Below are 20,336 nucleotides of genomic sequence, written 5' to 3'. Positions count from 1 at the left end.
TTTCTTCCATTTGTAACCCACACATTGACTTACAAGAACTATTATCTTTCAAAACCATGAAAAATGTCTAAAACGTAGCAGTTTCCGTTTTAATCTAAACCAGTCTATGTGCTGATACCATGAATAATGAAACTCAAATGCACGGTGAACCTGTTACTAAAATCCTGCAGATCCAAGTTGTAAATAATTTTAGATTTAAACCGAGCAAGTGTTTATCAGTGTTCTAGCAAGTTAAATGGCTTCAAATAACTTAAAATTATACAAAAAAAGAAACTTACCTGGACTTGGGTTTGGTAAGCGACAGCTTGTTTTGGCGGGCAGCATTAATATTGTATCGCTCGAGTTGTTCGTTCAGATTGTTCTGAGGAAGAACCGGCATCGTGAAATTATTCATTAGCTGGTTAACTATATTTATATAGCCTACATATACTATTTCGTTCAAGCAAAAATTCAGCTAGATAGCAAGCTACCTATTTGAACAACATTCGTCGTGTGCACAAACTAGCTGGTTGCATTTGGTACGACGGCAAGCTAGATAAGTCAAAAAATAAAGCGAAAAAAAAGCTAAAGTTGCTAGAAAATAAGTAGTCACGGTTTATGCTCCAAAAAAGCAAATAAAGTACCGGTGTGAAACCCGCCGCCATCTAGGTAGACAAAGTAAAGCTAGCCGCCAAGCGATTGGAAATGCGCGTATACAACACGCATCGCGACATTACGTTTTCTGCACGTAATGGATGTGTAATTTCAAAATAAAAGCACCTGGATATTGGGTTCGTTTTTCTCGATTGTTTCGAGACTTTTCCTGAAACAATGCCACATTTCTACAATGTATGAACACAAAACCAAAGCAGTCAGCTTTTCTGCAGAATTTCAAAAATCTGACAAAATGAAACATTGGGTTCAAAAGCATGTAATCCCTTCCCGAAATGTAATTGTGCCTCCAAATCATAAAAAAAAAACAATTCAACAATTGAATAGGCCTTATGGATATAAATTATAAACTGGTGTGACACTACTCCGAATTTAATGTACGCACAGTACGCTGTTGTTTGAGTATACTGCCATATAAATATGATTAACTATTAAAATTAACATTGAGATGGTTTTTGTCATTTTTTATTTTTCCAAAGTACAGTAATGTAGGGAGTATGCAATGTGAAATAAATTTTTTAAAAACCTGAAGGAAAAAAAAGAAAACGACTACTGGGAGTTAACAAAAATGCAGCAGTAAAACAATGAAACATAAATAGTTCTGGGTCCCATCTCTGCTCTTGATTAGGCCACAATAAATAAATAAATGTAACTGATTCACAAATACAGTGGGCTCCAGAATTATTGGCACCCTTGATAAATATGCACAAAAAATGGTAAAAAAAAAAAAAAATGCTAAACTAAAAAATAATACAGTTATTGACACAAGCTTTATTTTCCAACATGTGTAAACTAGTGTGGTTGATTAATGATTCATTGGAATCAACCAAAATCTTTAATTTTTTAAATAAAAAAAATATTTTCCCAAAAAACAAGTTCCACAATTATTGGCTCCCCTGGTTTAATACTTTGTGAAAACACCCCTGGCAAAGACGACAGCCATGAGTCTTTTCCTATAATTTGTGAAAAGGTTACAGAACACATTTGGAGGGATTTTTGACTATTACACCATGTAGAACTTTTCAGAATCATTAATATCTTTGGGTTTGCGCTTATGGACCCCCCCCCCCCCCTTCAGTTCAGACCACAGGTTTTTGATGGAATTTAAGTCTGGAGACTGAGATGGCCATTGGAAAACATGGATGATGGTTTCACTTAAGCATTTCTGTTTAGATTTTGATGTATGATTGGACTCATTGTCCTGCTGGAAAATCTACCTATGACCAAGTCCTAGCTTCTTAGCAGGACAACCAAATTTTCTGCCAGAATTTCCTAGTACTTTGTTGAATTCATTGTGCCACTGATCTAAAATAGTGCCCCAGGACCACTGCCAGCAAAACATCTCCAAAATATCAATGACCCACCTCCATATTTGACAGTAGGTATGAGGTGCTTCTCCTGTATGCATTCCTCTTTTGCCATCAAACATGTTGGTGTGTATGGCCAAAACATTCAATTTTTGTCTCATCTGACAATAGCACTCTCTTCCAGTCATAATTCCAATGAGGGTTGGCAAGCTCCAGATTCTTGGTTTTGTTTATTGTGCTCAGTAAGGGCTGTCTTCGTGCAACTCTTCCAAAGAGTTAGTTGGTATGGAGCTGCCATTTTATGTTTTGTTGACCGCAAGAAACAAACTAATCCCTGCAATTCTTAAACAGTGATCCTTGGGTTATTAATGGCCTCCCTCACCATCTTCCTCACCGTCCTTGGGGACACCATGCACTTGCTTCCTCTTCCTGACAAATTTGCAACCATTCTCTATGTTTTACACCTTTTTATTATTGCCCTTACAGTGCTAAGTGGTATGTTTAACCATTTATGCATTTTTTTGTACCCATTACCAGACTTGTGACGGTAAATTACCATCGGTCTCTTCTGAATTGACAGTTATTTAGCTTTTCCCATGCTGAAGGTGTCAGGGCTTTCTGGGAAATGGACCCAAACGCAGAGTGGGGAAAAAAACTCGCAAAACTAAAAGGGTAAATATACACAAAGAATTTAATACAAAACTCGGGAACAAACAAAGGGGCCACGAGGGGCAAAACCACAAACTCAAAAACCAAAAGAAACACAGAACAGAACACAGGCAGGGCGGAACACAGGCAGGTCAGAAATACGGGCAGGCAGAACACACACAAACAGGCAGAAACTCACAAGCAGAAACAATCAGAAACACAAACACAAGCAAGCAGATACATACAAGCGGAACACAAGCGGGAATGCAGGCAGAAACACACATGAAACGCAAGCAGGACAAAAGCAGGCAGATACATACAGTCGGAAACAAACACAAGGAACCAGCACCCGAGTCAAGGGGACAAAGAACTTAAATAGACAAGACACAGGTGAACTCAATACATAATCAAACGAGAGGGAAGGGATAACGAGAGGCAGGTGAGGACGATGATTAAATAATGAGACAAATAATGGAAAACAATAATACAATTAACACGGGAAAACAATGAGGGAATGAACAGAAATACAAAAACTGAGAAGTGTCGCCAACTGGTGGCTCAAAAAGGAAAAAATAGAAACAAAAAGACAGAACCATGACAGATGGATGACAAAGGGTTTTTGTATGCTTGTTACCTCATTTTTATTCTCTAGTGAAACTGGAAGTGATGGAATGACACAATATAGTTCCTTTAGACTGAGATCAACTAAATTAAGTAAAATTGTATTGCCAATTTAATTTTGTTTGATTTTACTTACAATAATTGTTAGGGGTGCCAATAATTATGGCACCTATGATTTTCAGAAAAAATGAGATTACATAATAAAAAAACATCGAAGCATGAGAGTAAATGTATTGAAATAAAAGTATATAGTTTTCCCATATGTTTGAACATAACATATAGATTATTATCTGTGTCATTTATTATATGCAGCCTTTTTTCTTCATCTTTATTAAGGGTGCCAATAATTTTGGAGCCCACTGTAAATGTAAGTGTATAATTCGTCCAGGTGCGTAGAGCTGCTGAAATCCGTCCCGCTAGAGTTGGTTTAGTATTTGGTTTCCACTGCTAATTGCATACTGCGTTAGATTTAACTATTCCTTGTGTTTTCCTTGTGTCAGGCAACTGTCTGTTGCTTAGAATTGTTAGGTAACTATCTGTTACTATCTGATGCTTAGAATTGGTAGATTGGTTACTTGGTCTTATTGATTGTGATTATTAGTAGGCACTCTGACTGTGAATTAGTTTAATCAGTGCGTTATTTGAATCAGGTTTTCAATTGTTAATTAGGTGCACTCGGAGCGATGCTAGCGTTGCTCCCTCTCAGTTCTATGTGCCAGCTTCCCATTCCAGTCTGCTCCCTCCCCCTCGGAAGGCGCTTCCAGCGACGTGGCCCCCCTTGACAATGGAACCTCTCCAACCTCTGCTACCCCCCGCTGACCCCCTGTGAGAACTTCCACAGCTATGGAACTGCCAGTCTGCTACACACAAAGCTGACTTCATTTCCGCATATGCCTCCCTCCTATCCCTTCAGTTTCTTGCCCTCACCAAGACCTGTATCACACCAGACAACTCCGCTACTCCTGCTACCCTCTCGTCCTCCTACTCCTTCTCCCACACCCCCGGCCATCTGGCCGCGTTGGTGGTACTGGTTTGTTGATCTCCCTCATCTGGAAATTCTCTGTTCTCCCCTTCTCTGACCTGTCTATATCCACTTTTGAATACCACCCTGTCTCTATCACCTACCCTACTAACTTTTATACTGTTGTTGTTTATCATCTTCCAGGGTCCCTGGGAAGTTTCCTAGATGAGCTAAACACCCTGCTCAGCTCCTTCCCTGAGGACGGTAAGGGTGTGCAGAGACGTCATTATCCGTATCTGTATCTGTTCAACCAACAAAATTATCTGTATCGTATCTGTATTCAGATAGAACACTGGAAGTGGGAGTGGTTTATACCAGAAGTCACATTAAATTGGGCAAATGTTGTATTTTCTAACCTAATATTTATTGGCAATGCAATTGTTGTGCCTTCAAAGCATCAAATTGATTTAATGTTGGCATATAATTAATTATGAAATATATTTCCACATCCTCATGCTATACTTTTCATCTCTCTCTTCTTTATTTTTATTTCTAACTAAACTAAGTTTTATGAATTGTCTGAACCACACCAACACCACCCCTGGGGGACATCAGAAACTTAAAAAAATGTTTTATAAATCGAAAGATTCTGTTTTGCATTGGAAATAGAAACTATTTACAGTAAAGATATATAGAAAAATATCCTTCAGTTGAAGGGAATAATCTTAAATTCCAATGATGCTGCGTTCACGTTTCTTAATGTTACTGCAATTCGCTAGGGAAATGTGAATTACGACTTTACAACAGTAATTACATAGCAGTAATACATTAACTTTTTTTTGCCCGTTTTATTTTTTTCCCCCTACTGAACTAAGTTTGGATAGACTGCAAACCATTTGAACCCCACCACCACCCCCCCTAAACTAGCTGGGGGACACTGACCAATCAGTTTTAACTAGGAAAATGAAGCTTTATAAATCAGAACAGTCTTTTAAACATTTTCTCACTGAGCTCTTTTTCTAAGGCTATACCTCCATAACATGGGTCAATGAATAATCAGTTAGCTAAGACCTATGACTGATACATACAGCATACATCTTAAACGGATGAATATCCGTTTAAGACGAATATCCGTGCCTACTCACGGTCAGGATAACATAAGACAGTTAGATGGCTACCATGCCAGCAAAGTTGATCACAAGGACATTCTTAAAAACTTCCCAGCAGTGTGCAAGCTGTCTCTTAGGCTGAATACTGCTTTGCCAGCTTCTGCTGCTTGTGAGAGGCTGTTTAGCACAGCAGGACTTATTTTCTCTCCCAAGAGAGCAAGACTGGAGAACCAGCTCATTCTCAAGTTGAACAAAACATTCTGCAGCTTTGCCTAAATCTCAAGGTCCATAAGTAGTAGAATATTTTTATTCTTTCTAATATTACTGTTTTCTTATTATTTTGTCTGTTTTGTCTGACTTTATGTCTCACTACACAATCTTGAATGTGTGATTGTCTGTTATATGTATTTTTATGTTCGGACCCCAGGAAGATTAGCTGCACACGGTGTGCTGCTTAATGGGGATCCTAAATAAATGAATGAATAAATAAGTAGTAGCCTGATTTGCTCAAAGAATTACGCAAATGTCAAATATTGTTAACACTCCTGCAGAGACACACATATACAGTACATGCCCATACACATCCACACACACTCACATAGTGGAACATATAGACACACACACACACACTCATGTGTCACCTCAGCAGCAGAAGAGAAAATGTACCCTAGTTTAAGAGTGTTAAACTTACCTCAATGTATTTTGATATTTGATAATGAAATATTGGAATTGATGGTGCATTTGTTCCATGTTTTTAAATTAAACTGTGAATTTGTATGTATACCATAATTTTCATTCTTACGTACAGTTTGTTAGGAGGTGAACAATTTAGTTTGCCTACTGTATTTTAAAATTGTTTGTCATGTCAGCAACCCCTGACGAACATAACCATACTAAATAATAGTACTTTTTACTTTTGATACTTAAAGTAATAATCTCGAAGATTTTCATTAAAATAAATGTCTGTTGAGTCACTATCTATCGCCAAATTAGGTAACACAATGGTGATCGAGCCTATTATTATATTAATTTGTATTATTATTAATATAATAATTTATGATTAAAGAACTGGATGTCTGTGGCGACATTTCCGGGAAAAAATCACAAGCGGTGCATAGTTAGTGACGCGTTTTCCATCACCCATCAGTGTTTGGTCCGCCAGAGAGGGTAGACGGAGCTAACGCAACAGGCTCGCTCTTCAACTCACTTTTGTGTGAGCGGTGTACTGTTTTTTCCGGTGTCTGCTAGTGTTACAATAACAGAGAAAGGGGGGGGGTGGGGGGTTATGGAACCCTGAAAAGTTTTTGTGTAACATGAGAGGTCATATTATTTGTTTATGTAGATTTCGTATTACATTTGATGACAATGTAACGTTACTAAATTACATAGCCTAGCTATTTGCACAGCTAACGCTAGCTACCGGACCATGTCAAGAAAGGCAACATTAGTTTAGACAACGTTGCGCACAGTATCCATCTCTCATATCAGGTAACGTTGCGTTAGCTAGCTAGCTAATGTAATTAACACAATTTAATGTCAGCTAACAATTAGAAAAAAAGCTAGCTAATGCTACCGACTGGTACCGACCTCGCAAAACGTCTCTCGAATGCAACGCTACCTTGTTGCAACGTTGCAATGTAGCTAACTAAAAGTCAGTTCAGATCAATGATTCGCAACGAGTCTGGATGCAACTTGCAAAATTCCAAGATGTCTGATTGCAAACGTTCTAACTGCACTTGGCGATTTGACAAGGTGGGTCTTTTAAGACCCCAGGCAACGGCTTCAGACGCTCTGCAACTAACCAGTTCACACCGCTGCAATTTTCTCTGCAACATTCTAAAACTGTTTTGTCTCGTTGCGAATCATTGATCTGAATTGGCCTTAACGTTACCGTTATTTACATTGCCATCAAGTTCATCAATATATTACAATGATCGGAATAAAGCCGTCCTTACAGAGAGCATTAACCAGGGGTATAGGTGGAGCACAGCCAGGTCTGATTTCAGTGTAAAGATGTCAAACCGGAGAAAAATAAATAAAAGAATACAGCAGTATGGATTAGCGTTATTATTTTATTACGCTTCCTCATATGGTACTTCAGCCTTGCCCTTTTTTGATTAAATCTCCTTTGTTTTTGTTTTATTATTCTTGTTCTGATTGCTAATTTAACACCCAGCTCCGCTTTATTCTTGAACAGTTTGCTAGCAAAACCAGAAACACCAGCGGTAACATTTTGCAAGGCAGTTGTTTCAAAAATATCACACAACAATCATTCACGAGAAAGACTGTTTAGTGTGCACGAGATACATAATTGTACGAGCTGCAGCGAATCCCGCAAATTCTTCTCTGCAGTGTAAAGATGTTCATACCGGGCAAAAGGTGAATAAAGAACGTCTATGGAAATTGATCATCATTAATTCTACCCCAGGTCTGCTACAGCATTTTAACCCAGCTCGGCAGTGTAAAGGCAGCTTAAGTTAGCCTTATGTTAGACAATGAATGAATGTGTACATAACGTTACTTTTATAACAATCATTTTTTATTCAGTAAATAGTAAGTGTTATAGTTGGCGTGGCCCAGGTGCCAACTGACTGACGTCACACAGGCGACACTGGTTGGATCCGGTTGGATCTCTGGGAAGTGAGGTCCAAAAATACACCTGCAATTACTGCTTTTCGCCATTGGTACCGCTAAAGAGAACGAAACTGAAATCTTCGAGATTGTAACTTTAAGTATTTTTAAAAGCAGGTACTTTTGTACTTTGACTCAAGTAGAAATTTAAATTGAAGATTTCTACTTTTAGTGGAGTAATATTTAGCAAGGGTATCTGTAGTTCCACTCAAGTACAGGATTTGTGTACTTCGTCCATCACTGGAAATGAGAAAGCAGCAGCCAGACAGCAGAAAGCCCGGCAGCCACAGGAGCCCACCAGCTGCCACTAAAAGATCTGGCTGGAAAACCTGGCAACCACTGGAGCCACCACTGAAGCCCACCAGCTGCCACTAAAGGGTCTGACCGGAACAGGACAACCTGGCAACCGCTGGAGCCAGCAGCTGCCACGAGTGCAACATTTCATTTAAACCACAAGAAAATCACAAGATGATATTGCTGGATAACCAACATGACCACGAAAAACACTTGACCAGCTAGCTAGAATGGTGTCATTCTGGTTTGATTGAGCAGATATAGCCTAATGTTAATTGTTAAACAACTTCACCTATGTAGCCTATATATTTTTTTTCGTTCGCTGTAATGCCACTTAACTGTGATTCTGCTTTGAGCATTATTATACATAGATGGCGGAAGAAACATGGCGTGGAGCTGGCGGTGGCGGTGTTTGTTCCCGAACCAAACCGGAGATATATAGAACTAGTGATGGCAAGGCGATTGTAGAAGATGAACTTTTGAATTTTCTTGTCGTCAAGATGAGAACATTGAGTCAAGATGAAATTGTTTTGCTGGCCACAAATAACTTCAGCTCAGAGTGGATAGAGACTTCTAAGAAGCTTCTTTTTGAGATCTGTCCTAAAACCTTGCAACGTTGTATTACTCACACGGGGGCACACAAGGACATTAACAACGTAAAAACATGTCTGAAGATATGAGTGCAGAGAAAATATACCAAGATTTTTATCGCACTACTTAGATGACCTTCCACCAGTTTCGTTCAATCATATTCATGTCTCAGCATTGCTGGGTAGAATGGAACAATTAAATAAGGACATTTGCCGTATGAAGCGAACTCTCGAAACTCAACAAACGCTTGTGAAGATTTGCGGGCAGGTGACCGTAGCTATTGATCACCGTGTGTCCGCAATAGAGAAACCCCATGGTCTCTCTAGCCATGACCCAGAGGCTAAGATTACCGGTCAGGAAACAGCGACGACTGGTGAAAACACCGGCAGCCATGGGAGGTTAATGGATACAGCGTCAATGAGTACACCACCACAATCACAGCCTCCAGAGTGAAGCATAGCTGTGAGGGAAGGGTGGCGATTAAAGTTGGTGCCACACACCGCTGCACAATCAAAACCTTGTGTTATGCAAGCTCCTTTGAAACTAGAGAGGAAGAAAATGGGAATAATAGGAACTAGCACAGTTAGTAACATCCAAGTAGATAAGACTAAGTTGGTGAGTGTATTTGCTACGAAATTTTCCCTAAACCTTAATGCTGAAACTCTAAGTGAGTATTTGACAGAGAAGCTGGGTCGGGTAGTCACATGTCGGAAGATTGAATCGGAATGAAATAGATTCAGTTCATTCCATATCACTGCTGAATGTAACGAAGTAGCAGAAATGAAATAAGAAAGCCAACGTTACTATGAGGCATGTTGGCCCAGAGACGCTCTAGTTAGTGAGTCGCATGGATCAGAACAAAACCCCAGCATTCAGAATGCAGTGACTATTGGTGATGTCCTACATGTGAATCATACTAAATAGCATGATCCGAATTGTGTCTTATAACGTGTGTGGCCTGCGTGTAGGGCACAGTGCTGGAGATAAAACAAGTCGTTTGGTGGTTGAAAAGCTATTGGAGGAATGTGACTTCCTATGCCTTCAAGAGACGTGGTTAGCTAAAAAAGATCTGGAAAGACTGAATATGCTACATAAGAACTTTCATGGAGTTGGGGATTCCACTACTGATCTTAGTGCAAAAATAGTTCAAGGCAAGATACCTGGTGGAGTGGCCATACTTTGGAATAGCAAATACGATCCACTGGTGAAGGTGGTAAGACTGGATGTTGACTGGGCTATCGGAATAGAGATCAATTATAATAAGATATTTACTATTATGAATATTTATACACCCTATGAGTCTTATCAAAATGTGGATGAATATCTCAATAGATTAGCATTTGTCAACTCATTCATTGAGGATAATGCTACAAGTTGTGTTTATGTTGTTGAGGATATGAATGCCGACATTTCTGATAATAACTCTCTATTTGCGAAACACTTAATGCAGTGACAGCAATCTTATCTAGCAAAATGCTTTTGCCTGAGAAAAGTTATACATATATTAGTGAAGCATGGCATACAACGTCATGGCTTGATCATTGTAGATGCACAGCAGATGCACATGCTTCCTTGGATAGCATGGAGATATACTATGGGTTGGCCACTACTGATCACATACCAATTGGTTTGTTCTTAAATGTTGAGAATTTACACGTGCTATCTATTGTTGGCAATAATGCAAACACAGGGAAGTTGGATTGGTCTAGTTTAACAAAGGATGATTTTAATATATACACTTCTCAAACTGACAAATTGCTAGATAGTATTGAACTGCCAAGAGATGCTTTGGTGTGTTGTGACATAACTGTAAATACTTGCAACATGGTAATGATCTATGTTCTGTACTATAGCGTAAGCTCTAAATGTCTCTAGTAAGTTGTTTTATAAACATAAGAACAAGGTGCATAACATTAAACCTGGCTGGAATGAGTATGTAGCTGAGCTCCCTGCTGCAGCTAGAGAAGCCTTTAAAACATGGGCAGAGTCAGGAAGGACTAGACAGGGACCCTTGCTTGAGCACAAAAAACATACTAATGCCACATTTAAGTATGCTTTTTCGTTGCATTAAAAGAAATGAGGACACAATGAGGGCCGACTCACTTGCTAGGAAGTGGCAAAATAATAACTACTATGACTTCTGGAAAGAGGTCAGAGTTATAAACAACTGTAAAACTTCCTTACCGACTAATATTGATGGAGTATGTGGCTCAGTAAAATTGCTGAGTTAAAAGTAAACTGTGTTAAAAGTAACATGTGGTTGAAAATGTTGACTTCATTGAGAGCCTGGTGGTTAAATCAGAGGAAGTCCACCATGCTATCATGAAGTTAGATGACAACAAGGCATGTGGTATGGATCATATGACTGCTGAACACTTAAGGCATGCCAGCCAAAAACTTTCCTCTTCTTGCTATTTGTTTTACTGGATTTTTAGTTCATTGTATCCTACCTGACTTTATTATATCAGTAGTACTTGTGCCTGTCATTAAGGACAAAGCTGGTAAAATAAACACCATGGACAATTATAGACCTAATTGCCCTAGCCAGTATTTTTTCTAAAGTGTTGGAGAGAATATTGCTGAACAGACTACAATTGTACATTCTCACCACTGATAACGAAATTTGGCTTTAAAAGTAAACATGGCACAGATGTGTATTTTTGCTTTAAAGGAAATAGTAGACAAATACAGAAGCCAAAATTCTATCATGTTTATGTGTTTTAAAGATGCCTCAAAAGCATTCGATCAAATAAATCATGAGAAATTATTTTATAAAATGTGCCATAGAGGTGTACCTACGTATATACTCTTATATAATCTTAGTTCTCTGGTATGCCCAGAAGACTATGCAGGTTAAATGGGGCAATGCTGCATCTACTCCCTTTCATGTTAGTAATGGTGTCATATAACGGGTAGGAAGGACCCAAACGCCGGACGGAACGGAAGCCGGACGAGGTCCGGGCGCAGGAACGGAAGCCGGAGGGGAGCCGGGCGCAGGAACGAAAGCCGGAGGGGAGCCGGGCGCAGGAACGAAAGCCGGAGGGGAGCCGGGCGCAGGAACGGAAGCAGGAGGGGAGCCGGGCGCAGGAACGGAAGCAGGAGGGGAGCCGGGCGCAGGAACCGAAGCCGGAGGGGAGCCGGGCGCAGGAACCGAAGCCGGAGGGGAGCCGGGCGCAGGAACCGAAGCCGGAGGGGAGCCGGGCGCAGGAACCGAAGCCGGAGGGGAGCCGGGCGCAGGAACCGAAGCCGGAGGGGAGCCGGGCGCAGGAACCGAAGCCGGAGGGGAGCCGGGCGCAGGAACCGAAGCCGGAGGGGAGCCGGGCGCAGGAACCGAAGCCGGAGGGGAGCCGGGCGCAGGAACCGAAGCCGGAGGGGAGCCGGGCGCAGGAACCGAAGCCGGAGGGGAGCCGGGCGCAGGAACCGAAGCCGGAGGGGAGCCGGGCGCAACAGAACAGGACTGGACTAGACAAGACAGGAGCGGACTCAAGACTGACACGACACTGGACTGGACTCACAGACACTGAACGGACTAACACACTACACTGAAACGGATTAAGACACTACACTGGAACGGGCTGACACAGACAAGGACCAGACTGACACAGGCCAGGAACAGACTGACAGAGGCAGGGAACAGAACTGAACACGGACAGAACACTAAACTGAACAAAAACAGAAACCAGACTCAGCATAGACACCTGACAAAAAACACTGAACGGACAGACACGGACCTATGAACAAGACGAGGAGACTTAACAATGGGACAGACAGAGTGACAAGCAGGCGGGGAGGCTCACAGCTAGACCAAGCAGGCAGCTCCAGCGGGACGGCAGACCGAGCAGGCAGCTCCTGCGGAACAGAAGGCTTCTCCTGGGTGCGGGGCGGAGCAGGCAGACCACCAGTCGCTAGGCGGTGAGTCCTCGGGGTCACCCCACATCGGTGGCATATTTAAACAAAAAAAAAAAACACAGGGAAAGGGGGAGAAAAAGGAAAAAACTCCGCTGGGTCCAGTACTGGCTGGTTCCTTCTGTCACATAACAGGTAAGGAGGACCCAAACACAGAGTAAAGAAACACAAACTCAAAAAGGGAAAATTAACAAAGACTTTACTTACAACACGACAGGGCACAAAAAAACCAGGAAACCAAAAGGCCATGCAAAAAAACACAAAACAGAAAACTCAAAATTCAAAACACACACACAAAACGGAAGCAGGACAAAAGCGGGCAGGTACATTTAGTCAGAAACAAGGAACCAGCACCCGATTCAAGGGGACAAAGAACTTAAATAGACACAGGTGAACTCAATACATAATCAAACGAAAGGGAAGGGATAACGAGAGGCAGGTGGGGACAATGATTAAATAACGAGACAAATAATGGAAAACAATAATACAATTAACACGGGAAAACAATGAGGGAATGAACAGAAATACAAAAACTAAGAAGTGCCGCCAACTGGTGGCCCAAAAAGGAAAAAATAGAAACAAAAAGACAAAGGGATTTTGTATGCTTGTTACCTCATTTTTATTCTCTAATGAAACTAGAAGTGATGGAATGACACAATATAGTTCCTTTAGACTGAGATTAACTAAATTAAGTAAAATTGTATTGCCAATTTAATTTTTTTTGATTTTACTTACAATAATTGTTAGGGGTGCCAATAATTATGGCACCTATGATTTTCAGAAAAAATTAGATTACATAATAAAAAAGATTATTATCTGTGTCATTTATTATATGCAGCCTTTTTTCTTCATTTTTATAAGGGTGCCACTGTATTAAGGGTGCCACTGGAGCCCACTGTAAATGTACACACTGTAAATGTACAAGACACAGGTGAACTCAATACATAATCAAACGAGAGGGAAGGGATAACGAAAGGCAGGTGGGGACGATGATTAAATAACGAGACAGGTGAGAACAATGATAGAATAATTAAAACCAATAATACAATTAACACAGGGAGGGAGAACGAACTGAAACACAAAACTGAAGTTCCGCCATCTGGCGGCCCAACAAGGAAAGACAGAGACAGAAACACAGAACCATGACAAATGGAGTCCGGCAGAGTGGGATTTTATCCCCTTTTCTTTTCAATATTCACATGGATGACTTATCGAAGCAGCTGAATAGGTGCAAAACCGGCTGTATTGTTGGAAACACTATCATTAATCATCATGTATGCAGATGATTTGGTTGTTTTCAGTCCATATAGTGCTGGTCTACAACAGTTATTAAAGATATGTTCCCAGTATGGTGAAGAATTTGACATCAAAAATGATGCTAAATTAAAGCTGCAAGCGGCGTTGGGAGGGGTACAAGCATTGGCACTATTGCGGCCCCTATGGAGCGATTTTAAAATGGCTTTGTCCTCAGGATCATACACCTTCACCCAACATATCTACTGAATATCATGATGATTGTATAAAATATTCATGACTTACGGCTAATTTTGTGCTAAGAGACGCTGTCGGATTACTTAGTTGCGTTGTCATGGATGTGTCCTAGCCGCTTGCCGTAAAGGCCTTTACTATGTCGTAACACTTAGTTGGCATATTGTAACACTTAGATGACCTGCCGTGTATGTAGAGCTGCAGTGCTTACGCGCCGCAACTAAAAAAGGCTAGTGATGTCACGATACCAAAATTTTGACATTGATACCGATACCAGGTCTAGTATCACGATACTCGATACTGAATACTTGAAACGTAAACGATACCGACTCGATACTCGGTACCTAGCGATACTGAAATTACCTTAATAGATCAGAAACGTAATGTCCACAAGGGTCGACCTCATTTTTGAATTCATGGTTTATTAACAACCTGGGTTATTAACAACCTTTAAGTTGAAGCCTGTTCAACATATTAATAAGCATAGGCCTATAGTGTTACAACACCAATAGAAAAATATATTAAATATATTTCAAAAATTAAACAATTGTAAACTAAATAATCTTTAAACAGGTCTTTCACTTTTAAATAGATCTAAAAACAGCATAATTTAATAACAATACAGCATCTTCCGATAATAAAATATTTCCAAATTAGAACTCCTATTGCTACTGAAGTGTACTGAATCAAAGCTTGCCCTGTATCAACGAGAGTAATGCACAAGCGCACGCGTTACCTGACTTGGCTAACTTAGTTGCTACTGCCATCTAGCGAAGATTTTGACAAATTACACCTTACATCCTCTCAATCAGTAATGTGGGAGACACATTTCCCTGGCTTTTACATTTGACCTAAAAGTACCGAACATTGGAAAATTCTAATACCGAACTGTCTTTTTAAGTACCAAAAAGGTGCTGAAGTTTCGGTATACTGTGCAACACTGCGTCAGACACATATTCCAATCCATTGCTCAGCTTAGCAGAGAATGCACATTTCAGAGCGCCTCAGAGACAGATAGAATAATAATACATTTCAAATAATAAATACGACATTGAAAAAAACTAAACAAAAAACGAAATATCAACTCGCCGTCCCTGCTACCTGCGCGCTGCCCGCAGAGTAGGCTACCATATTATTTATTTTGACAATGGCAGACTACAGCATAAATTGCGTCTTTTGTTTATATTCAATATTAGTAATTGCAGCAAGAAACTGCAGCTGTAGACACAAGAAAGTTTGTTATATTATGGTAGCAACGGAACGAACCGAAATATTTTGAGCAGTAATACTTACATAGCAATGATGAAATTTTGTGTTCAGTAGATAGAGACAGAGACAGTAAATCAATGATAGTCCTATCCGCTTCTGTTTTGCTCCAAATTTTGATTATGCTGACCTATAAAACGCTATTCCAAAAGAAAAATGTTAGAAAGCTTATACTCTCACCTACTGAATAAATGAATTGTCAATCAAGCCAGACCGTAGTAAAAAGGGCGACAACGCCGTAATCAACACGTGTGGTATTAGGCACAGTTATTTTGGAAGGTACCCAGGCGTCACAAATGCGTGTATATTTCACAAACGGATTGTCCCAGACAAAATATGACCACTCAGTCTCAAAAGGGACATCTCTACACGTAAAACCAACGGTAAGGTTGTATATTTATTCAATATTTAGTCCCAGATATTGACTGTAGACATGACATGGTATAATTCTGTAAAAGGTTTTTAAATAGTTTATTTCGTTATTCAGTGAGCAGCGTTTTCACTGCTGTATTGACAAATCTTAGCGCTATTGTCGAGTTTCTTGTTGCTGTGACGGAATATGATTTGAGTGGTGAAAGAATATTTTTATGAATGCCCAGATAGACAATATTGTCCATTATGTCATGGTTGGGGGTCTAAAATGAGTGCCACACACAACCGTGTTTTTGGTAACAGATGCAGCAGTGAAGTCCCTTCTCTTCACCTGCACAAAACGCACCCAAGCACGAAAGCTAGCACTGTTCCTTTTCCTGTAAGGAAAATTGTGTACTCGATGTCCTGACAGGCTTGAGTTTGTGCAACCTGCACAATCACAATAATTTACCATGATGATACACGGTGAAATGCAATATAAAACTACTGAAAAAAGACCAACGCACTATATCACAACCGCTCAGACTCACTACTACTGCACATTGGGCGATGTTGAAAAAAAAAGGCGTTTTTAGGAGCTTTGCTCAAAACGGCCACTATTTCCTCTGAATTTGTGCCCTTATGTCTTGTAAAAATGATTAAATCCTGCATTGACTTTTCAAATGGTCATTTTCAGACAAGGTTGTCACGTAACAGGTAGGGAGGACCCAAACGCAGAGGAAAGAAAGACAAACTCAAAAAGGGAAAGTTAACAGACTTTACTAACAAAAGGCAAACAAGCAGGGAACAGAAAAGGCCACGATGGGCAAAAACACAAACTCCAAAATATCCAAGAAAACAAGAGGGACTCAAAACACGGGCAGGGCAGAACACGGGCAGGCAGAGTACACGGATAGGTACATATGGTCAGAAACAAACACAAGCAAACAACCAACAAACCAACAATGAGCAAGGATCCAGCACTGAGTTCAGGAGACGGGAAACTTAAATAGGCAGACACAGACGAGACACAGTAATGGGATAATTGAAAACAATAATACAATTAAGCAGGACACAAAACAGAAGTGCCGCCATCTGGCGGCCCAACAAGGAAACACAGACAGGAAAACACAGAACCATGACAAAGGTTATGTCATGGTTCTGTCTTTGTTTCTCTTTTTCCTTTTTTGGCCCGCCAGATGGCAGTAGTTTTGTTCCTTTTCCCTGTTTAATTGTTTTATTGGTTCCAATTATTCTATTATTGTTTTTCAGTTGTGTCTAGTTATCCCTTCCCTCTGTGGTCTGATTGTGCATTGTACCCTCCAGTGTCTCCTTAGGGTCTTGTCTATTTAAGTCTTCTTCTTCCCTGACTCGGGTGCTGGTTCCTTGTGTTTTCGCTTGTGTTTCCACGTGTGTTTTGCCTGAGAGTTTGCCCGTGTTTCCCCGTGCCTGTTTTTGTCCACCTGTTTCTGCCCTGCCCGTTTAGCTTCTTGTGATTTTTGGCTTTTCTGTTTTCTGTTTTTGAGTTTTTGTAATTAAAGTCTGCATTTCCCTTTTGGAGTTCTTGGGGTTTTTTTTACTCTGCATTTGGGTCCATTCCCTCGCCAATCCGGGACAGGTTAAGTATACATTTTGGAAAAATTTAACCTGCAAGATGCTCTTTAATATTTCAGCCGCCCTCTTACTGTTGCGCGTTGTGAAACACGTTTGACTGGTCTGTATCATTTCTCTGTGTCATTGTCTGTAACCGTAGGCTAATTCATAACCGTAGGCATATTTATGCGGAAATAATTGCTGGTCTATAGGCTTCCGCTATTGTGGCCAAAACATTTTTCCTGTACAATCGCCTAGGTTTGTTTGATCCATGAAAAACAGCATATGCTCCAAAATAAAAAGAGCATGCCAAATTGTTACGAGATGTAGGCTACTGAGGTGAACACACAAACAAAAGGTGGGAACCAGGATAAACAAGGAAGAGTTATTTAATAAACTATAATAAAATAAGCACGATTACAATGACCACAGCCAGCAAATGTAAGGCACTGAATACGAAAGATTAGACAAGACATAAGTCATTTGTCATTTGCAGCCAAGGGTTATGACACATAGCTAAAATGAAGTTCTTGTCTGAAAATTAAACAGCATAAGTAGGCTTGTTTGATTAAAAGAAAAATTACATAATATCACAAACATCAACAAATAACAACCTACATTTGGGGCTGATAATTCAATTTATTTATTTTTTTTGGGGGGGGGTGGGGGGTCGGTATGGGACTTGAACATTCGATAGGTGGGCGTTGATCTACAAAAGGTTGAGAACCGCTGTACTAGATTTTCATCAAATATGTGGAGGCACTGGCGCAAGAGTCTTTATGTAGGTCTTTGTGTGGGCTTGATACCTATCTGTGCTGTTTAAATAAAGCTGTTGCTTTTTAATTCATACAGATCCGGAGTAGCGTTACTGTGTTTCAGGTTTGTTTGTTTGGCCTTAACAGTAGCATGTGTGACTGAATAAATCTCTGTAAAGTTATTCTCTTGTTCGTCTTCTCAATGATTTATCAGAAAGACACGTTCAAAAGAACAACATTGCTTCCTTGATGTCAACATACCTCATAGCTCACAGAGTAGCGCGTTTCCCTTTGGAACTTTTTGGATGAGTGACAGACAAATTCCCCTTGGACTCAAGCGAACCTGTAACTCATTACACTGCCTTGCTGGCTAACTAAAAATAAAACATTTAAACTATTGCTTTTGCATCTGTAAAATCTATGTGGGAAACGCATTTGGTCCGGTAAGTATCGCTAGCCTACACACAGGCATAGATTCAATAATTTTTCCTTTACCATGAATAAATGAAATGTAATGATGTACAGTTCAGGTGGACCCAAACGCAGGACTCAGACACAGGTTTTTTCTGGGAACTCAAAATGAGACGTTTATTTTTTTTTTAATGACAAGGAGCCGAGCTGGAGCACTGGGGAAGACAACGCAGGTTCGGACTGGGAGGAGCTGGGTCGCAGGAACAGGACCGGGTGCCAGCGCCGGTCTTAAAGGGGTAGGCGCAGGTCGGGTAACAGCACGGAGCTGGCGCAGGACTACTGGACTGGACTGGGAGGCCGGCGAATGGCGGGCTGGAACTGGCTGGAAATCAGCTGTGATCGGGAGATCGCTGGAGCTGTCAACGCGGGCACGTCTACTCTGCAGGGAGAGAACAAAGATCGTACGAACAAAGACAAGATACACGAGGCTAAACAGAAAACATGGGGAACAAGGAGTATGAAATGAAAGTGTGTGTCATATTTTTAAATGGAAGTGTTTTTAATGGGCTATTGTAAACAACAGACATACTAATCGTTTGTATGTCGGTAGAGGATCTATAGGGCTAGCTAACATTATTTTAGAAAGGTGGTGTTGCAGGGTAGGTACAGTAGCCCAGTTAAGAAGTAGTTATCAGTACAGGTGCAGCGATGAATGCTGCCCTCCCCCCTCCTGCACATTCACACTCTGACAGTAGCTGCAAGCAGGCCGTAAACGCCCCCCCCCCCCCCTTAGTTGAGGCCAAAAGTTTCCATACACCTTGGCTAACAATACTCAGGTTTTCACAACTCCCCGCACTTTTCATGTTACCATACATTTCTTTTGGCAAGTCAATTAGGGCATCTACTTTTTTCGCATCAGAGGTAATTTGAAAACAATTGATTAGTGACAGATTTATTTCAGCTTTAATTCACTATATCAGAATTCCAGGGGGTCAAAAGTTTACATACACCAAGTTGACTGTCTCTTTAAACAGTCTCGAAGATTCCAGAAATTGATGTAATTACTTTTTATAAACTTCTGTTTGGCCAATTTTCATAATCAGGAGTTAATTGGGAGTTAATTGTCACCTGTGGCTGTATTTAAGGGCCTACCTTCAGAGCCACTGCCTTTTTTTGCCCTTGATACAATGGGAAAATCCAAGCAACTCAGCCAAAACCTCGGAAAAAAAAATGTGGACCTCCACAAGTCTGGTTCCTCCTTAGGAGAAATTTCCAAACAACTGAAAGTACCACAAGCATCTGTACAAACAATTGTATGCAAATATAAAAATCTTGGGATCGCACAGACATTGCATCGTTCAGGAAGGAGGCACAAGTGAACTCCCAGGGCTGAACAAACTTTCTTCTGAAAGGTTCAACTGAACCCCAAGACAACAACAAAGGAACTGGTGAAGGAGTTGGAGTCATTAGGTACCAGAGTATCTACATCCACCATTAAGAGAATCCGAAATCGCCATGGCCTGAAAGGCTGTCGCATAAGGAAGAAGCCCCTACTTCAAGACCGGCATAAAAAAGCCAGAATGAAGTTGGCACGTGATCACGAGGACGTAGCCTTTTGGAGGAGTGTTCTCTGGTCAGAAACAAAAATTTAACTGTTTGTCCATAAGGAAAAGGGTAAGGCTTTTAATTCGAAGAACACCATCCCAACTGTGAAGTTTGTTGGGGGGGGGGGGGGGGTTTGCTGGAAAAGGGA

The 20,336-nt window shown here is 40.7% G+C and overlaps 2 protein-coding genes across 4 annotated transcripts in view; one reads left to right on the top strand and one right to left on the bottom strand.

Annotated features, from left to right (window-relative positions):
- The window catches only part of blm (BLM RecQ like helicase), a 146,707-nt gene extending 146,025 nt beyond the window's left edge, over positions 1 to 682 (bottom strand). For 2 of the 3 annotated variants that reach the window (XM_035418240.1, XM_035418241.1), the window contains exon 1: positions 279 to 682. In XM_035418240.1, coding sequence (XP_035274131.1) covers positions 279 to 394 — 116 coding nt within the window. In that variant the 5' untranslated portion in view covers positions 395 to 682. The remainder of the gene's footprint in view (positions 1 to 278) is intronic. The other variant, XM_035418239.1, reaches the window with a different exon arrangement.
- Positions 683 to 3,910: 3,228 nt separating this feature from the next.
- LOC118227563 (hyphally regulated cell wall protein 1-like) lies at positions 3,911 to 19,313 on the top strand. The gene is made up of 5 exons (XM_035418146.1): positions 3,911 to 3,995; positions 4,141 to 4,251; positions 4,393 to 4,452; positions 11,730 to 12,725; positions 18,783 to 19,313. Exons 1-4 carry the CDS (start codon positions 3,911 to 3,913, stop codon positions 12,335 to 12,337), a joined length of 864 nt encoding a protein of 287 aa, XP_035274037.1. The 3' UTR covers positions 12,338 to 12,725; positions 18,783 to 19,313.
- Positions 19,314 to 20,336: the final 1,023 nt, after the last annotated feature.

Source organism: Anguilla anguilla, chromosome 5 (assembly GCF_013347855.1).
Source record: "Anguilla anguilla isolate fAngAng1 chromosome 5, fAngAng1.pri, whole genome shotgun sequence".
In the NCBI taxonomy this organism is placed as follows: Eukaryota; Metazoa; Chordata; class Actinopteri; order Anguilliformes; family Anguillidae; genus Anguilla; species Anguilla anguilla.
The sequence above is the reverse complement of the archived record's forward strand: the minus strand, read 5'-3'. Positions and strand labels throughout refer to the sequence as shown.